The sequence below is a fragment of the Theobroma cacao genome, chromosome 5, assembly GCF_000208745.1.
Source record: "Theobroma cacao cultivar B97-61/B2 chromosome 5, Criollo_cocoa_genome_V2, whole genome shotgun sequence".
Taxonomy (NCBI): Eukaryota; Viridiplantae; Streptophyta; class Magnoliopsida; order Malvales; family Malvaceae; genus Theobroma; species Theobroma cacao.
The window spans coordinates 25,673,567-25,678,820 of record NC_030854.1 but is presented as its reverse complement, the minus strand read 5'-3'; the positions used below and the strand labels follow the sequence as shown (position 1 = coordinate 25,678,820).

Genomic DNA, 5,254 nt, shown 5'->3' with positions numbered 1-5,254 from the left:
AAAGACCGTTAGATAAAAACTGTTAAACTGAAATTAATTAGGAAGGAACCACGTTGTTGTATCAACCTAACAATATAGATTACCTTACATATGTAATAACCTCATTTAATAACTGTCACATTCAAAAAGTTCTGGTTAGGTAATTGCATAAAAATCTTATAAAATTGAAAAAAAAAAGACAAAGAAAATATAATAATTCTTATATAAAGTCTTTGTTTGTTTAACGGAAATAGATTTTTGGAAATTTTTTTGTGGAAGTGTTTTTTTCTTTGAAAATCTAATAATTTGTCTTTAGATGGCACATTTGAAAGCATTTTTTTTTTGTTGTTAAAATGATATTATGAAAAATATATTTCTCTTTTCTTAAGATTATCATCCATTATTTTTTATAAATGTTTGAATCATTTCTCGATTTGTGCGTGGACCATGCTAATTTTCTCTATATATAGTTCCAATTTTATCGGAGGTCCTCAAAGGGATTTTTTTTAATAAATTTTTAATATTGAAGAAAACTCATAAATTATCCAAATTAGGCTAAATGTTCAAATTAAGGTTAAACGTTTGGGTACTTTTTCAATTAAGGGCCCAAAGTTTCAATTATAACAATTAAGAGACAAACGTTTTCAATTCTTTGCAATTAATGACTAAGTTGACAAGTGGATGTAGCGCAGATCATATGCGATAGAAAATCATGTGAGTTGATAACATAACATCTTGGGAAATGTTATTGTTACTTTTTGTGAAAAAAATGTTGTTAACATCATGTTGAAAAATGTAGTGTTACATGCTATGTTCTAAAATTTAGTTGTTACACGTCATGTTGAAAATGTAGTTGGTACTCGTCATGTTAAAAAATTTAGTTGGTAGATATCATGTTAAAAAATACTTATTGAAGATTTAGTTGTTACACGTCATGTTAAAAATTCAGTTGTTACACATTATGTTGAAAAATATAATTGGTATACGTCATGTTTAAAATTTAGTTGTTACATGTCATGTTGAAAAATGTAATTGTTACATGTCATGTTGAAGATTTAGTTATTACAAACTATGTTAAAAAATATAATTGTTATACACCATGATGAAAAGGTTGTTACACATCTCGTCATAATTTGAATTGTTTTGACTTGATAGAAAAGATTTTTTGACAAAATTACCCTTTCATATCTTACGCAATAAGTCAGCATCCACTCATGCGCGTGTCTTACACGTGTAGATACATTTTATCTTAACCCTTAATTGTAAGTAATCAAAAACATTTGATCCTTAATTGTTATAATTAAAACGTTTAATCTTAAATTGAAAAAAACTCAAAAATTTTGATTCCAAATTAAGCATTTAGTCTTTCAAATCATAATAAAGCTCACAAATTTCTCATTATCAAAAATTATTTTCATGCTTCACTCCAAAAAAAATATTATTTTCATGCTAATTGAATTATTCATTTTTTATAATCATTTAGAATAAATTTTCATGATTTAAAAGCGACTTAAACAAAACCCATTCAATCCTTTTTTATTGACGCGGGAGTCACGGGTTAAGGTGAAAGGGAGAAAGAGTTTAGCCTTGGAAATTGTCTTTCTCTCCTTAATTTTGGATTTTCTTATTCATTTTTAGTTGATTTTATTACTGTTTTGACTTTAAAAGCGAAAAAAGAAAGAGAAAAATGATTTGAATTTTAGAAATCATTTTCCTGATCTAATTTGAATACATTTTTGTCCATGAAACTTCCTTTTGTCACTGATGAATCATCGCCCACTATAATTGGTTCCCAGACTTTTTACCAAACATTAAATCCACGCGGCGGAACTATCCAATGTGCAAAATTCTCACTACTTTTTTCGCAACTTGACAGCATAACCAAACAATGGCAATCCTGTAATAATGTACAAAATCACAAGTGCTTTGAGAAACTTTGGCTCTATAAATATTCTTGAACTAAACTCAAAACAAACGACACAAAAATCAAGTAAAAACTCTTTTGTACCAGAAAATTGTTCTAAACATGTCCGGTGGATACCCTCAACACCCTCCCGGCTACGGCTACGGCGCCCCTCCGGCTCAGCCCTACTCAGCCGCTCCATACACCGCCGGCGCCCCCCCGCCTCCTCAACCCTACGGTGTCCCATACGCCGCTGCACCGTACGGCGCACCTTCCGCTCCCTACGGTGCCCCTCCTGGGGAGAAGCCGCCAAAGGACAAGCAGCAGGCACACGGTGTTGGAGGCGCTCCTCCAGCTTACAGCGGAAGCTATCCTCCTGCAGGAGGTTACTCGAGCCCTTTCGCGGCTCTGCTACCGTCGGCGTTTCCGCCAGGGACAGATCCTAATGTCGTTGCTTGCTTTCAAATGGCCGATCAAGATGGGAGTGGGTTTATTGATGATAAGGAGTTGCAAAGAGCGCTTTCTTCATATAACCAAAGCTTCAGTTTGAGAACTGTTCATTTGCTCATGTATCTCTTCACTAATTCCAACTCCAGAAAGATCGGTCAGTTTCTTTTATTCTTACTTTTTTATTTAATTATTTTAACTAACGATTAATTTCACTGCTTTTCGGCCGTAATTGCAATTGAAATATCACGTTAATTTTCTATTGATTGAAAAATTAAGATAAAAATAAAATTTGAAAATTGTGAGATGAAAATCTCCAGATTTGGCCTTATTGTTGTAAAATGTTCTAATAGTAGTAATTAAAAAAGGAAAACTAATATAGATAAAAAAAATAACTAAGATTGAAATGTAGGTGTAGCGTAGGTTGAGATATATTTACACACATTTAATCTTTAAATAAATGCAAGTTCAAAGTCAATTCCAGTATTAGGTTTTTTATTCAATTAATCAATTCGTTTGTATCGTTACCGTGAAGTTCCTTCTCTTTCATCAAAACTTTTCAGCACGGGAAACATAGTGGTGGGGTCTAACGTGCGCCGGGGAAATGCCTCACTCTAACTTAGGCCCGTATTAGATTGGGTCTTTGCCCTATGCAAGGTCAGCGCCGGTGATTGAGTCGTGGCATAGTAGCAGGCGGCTTTAGGCCCACGCAACAAAATGACTTAAATGACTCTTTATGAGTGGTGTCATTATAAAGGGGGCACGTGGTGTGGGTCCTATAGAAAGATTTTTTGGATCCGCGTTGTCTATAAAGATGATGTGCTTGCAGGAGCATATCCGTAATTAGGCTTTTATGTGCTTTTTTTAATTTTCCTCTTTTGATGTTGGAATTGTTGAACCACCTCATATTATTCCTGCCGACTCAAATATATTATGCAGTGGGTTGGGTGATTTCACGTCACACGCTTCATTTTCAAATTGAGCAATGCTACTTATTGTCCGATTGTTCGCGAGTTTTATGTGGAATAATAACAATTTTGTTAGTATTTATTTTTCAAATTTTCGTAAGCAATATGATTTATGCATCTCTAACTTTTTTTTTTGAAAAAAATTCATAATGCAGGTCCTAAAGAGTTCACTGCAGTGTTCTACAGTCTTCAGAATTGGAGGGTAATTTCCATGAGCAAACTTTTTTTCTTTTTGCTTGAATCGATATATGGGTTTGTTCGACTAAAAGATTGGGTTTGTTGCAGGCCATTTTTGAGAAATTCGATAGGGACAGGAGTGGTAAAATCGATGCCAATGAATTGAGAGAGGCACTCCTGAGTCTAGGATTTTCTGTCTCTCCAGTGGTATTGGATTTGCTTGTATCCAAGTTTGATAAAACTGGGGGCAAAAACAAGGCCATTGAATATGACAACTTTATCGAGTATGGTTTCTATATATAATATGTTTCACATATAAATTATTATGCAGCATTTCATTTTTTATGTCTATAATGTCAACTAATCTGTTTTCTTCTCTCTAATCCTTCATGATGCAGGTGCTGCCTTACGGTTAAAGTAAGCTTACTTGCTATTTCCTCTACTTTTAACTTGAGACTATGGTTTTGGTTAATGGCAATTGAATTTGAATCATGGGTTTCTTTTTTGGTGTGTAGGGACTAACTGAGAAATTCAGGGAGAAGGACACTACGTACAGTGGTAATGCGACGTTTACATATGAAGCTTTCATGCTGACCGTTCTGCCATTCCTAATTGCTTAGGTGTTGATAAGGCTTTGCGTTTGTGGTGTAATTTCCTTAGTCTTCCAAGTCCTGCTTTAAGTTTACTTAAGAGTTTTCCTTGCTATGACAAAATAAAACGTAATCGTTTGAAGTACTTGTATCATCACTATTTTGAATTCAATGCCAAATATTATGCGGTTTTCATGTTCAATTTGTCTACACGCCATGTGAGTTTTAAGAATTTTGCACATAGAATGAATGCTTGCCATGTGCAAATTGAGAAGAAGTCAAACCCATTGTATTCTTTTTCTATGTGTCGTAACGTGCGGGTCCGGGAACCCGACCGCTAGACGTGAAAGTGAAAACTCACTAAAAAAAAAAAATTAAACTATGAGTCGCCACCAATCTTTTTTTTACTAAGTGCGATTGGTCACCTATTGACTCGATTCTAATCGATGAAAACTTAAATTAATTTTAAGCCCACCGAAAAGAACCTTAAATTGGTCTACAATTTTCTGGATCTAAGTTCGGGAGTACGGTTACGTCCGGGGAAGGATTAGCACCCCTCGGATGCCTGTTTCATGAACGGTACCATTTTTAGATTATCCTATTGGGCTTTAAATTTTTAATTTCACTAGATTTTTTTAATTATTATTTTTTATTTTATCTCCTATTTAACCTAAAATGGAATGCAAATGAGTGGCGAGATGAAATGCATGGCGTGAGATAAAAATGCCGGACAAATAACCTTTTATCGAGGATATTTTTCGAATCCGCCCATCATACTGGTGGGACTCGGGATATTCTCTCATCTAGGGAATTATCCGAGAAATTCGTCTTCGCAAATTCGACGAATAATTTCCGTCATCGGGGTCATCGTACGTTTTCTTTTTAAAATAATATTTTTGTGCATAATGAACCCAATTCAGGCAAAAGCCTTTTATTAAAGATGGTTCTCGAGCCTTTCCATCATACTGGTGAGACCCGAGGACATCTTTTCACCTAAGGAACTTTTCGAGAAATACCCGCCTTCGCAGGATCCCCGAAAGATCCCATCATCGGGGCTTAAACTCGAAAACAACAATATTTATATGCAATGATATGTATGATGCAATATATATATGCTATGCTAATGCAATTATCTATTTTTTTGTTATTATTAATTATTATTTTTATTATATTTTATTATCTATGTTTCC

General features: G+C 34.3%; 1 protein-coding gene across 1 annotated transcript; it reads left to right on the top strand.

Moving 5' to 3' along the window:
* LOC18598867 (probable calcium-binding protein CML49) lies at nt 1,909-4,266 on the top strand. Its single transcript, XM_007028580.2, has 5 exons — nt 1,909-2,486; nt 3,453-3,499; nt 3,583-3,758; nt 3,873-3,891; nt 3,990-4,266. The coding sequence occupies exons 1-5, from the start codon at nt 2,006-2,008 to the stop codon at nt 4,092-4,094; spliced, it is 828 nt and encodes a 275-aa protein (XP_007028642.1). The 5' UTR covers nt 1,909-2,005; the 3' UTR covers nt 4,095-4,266.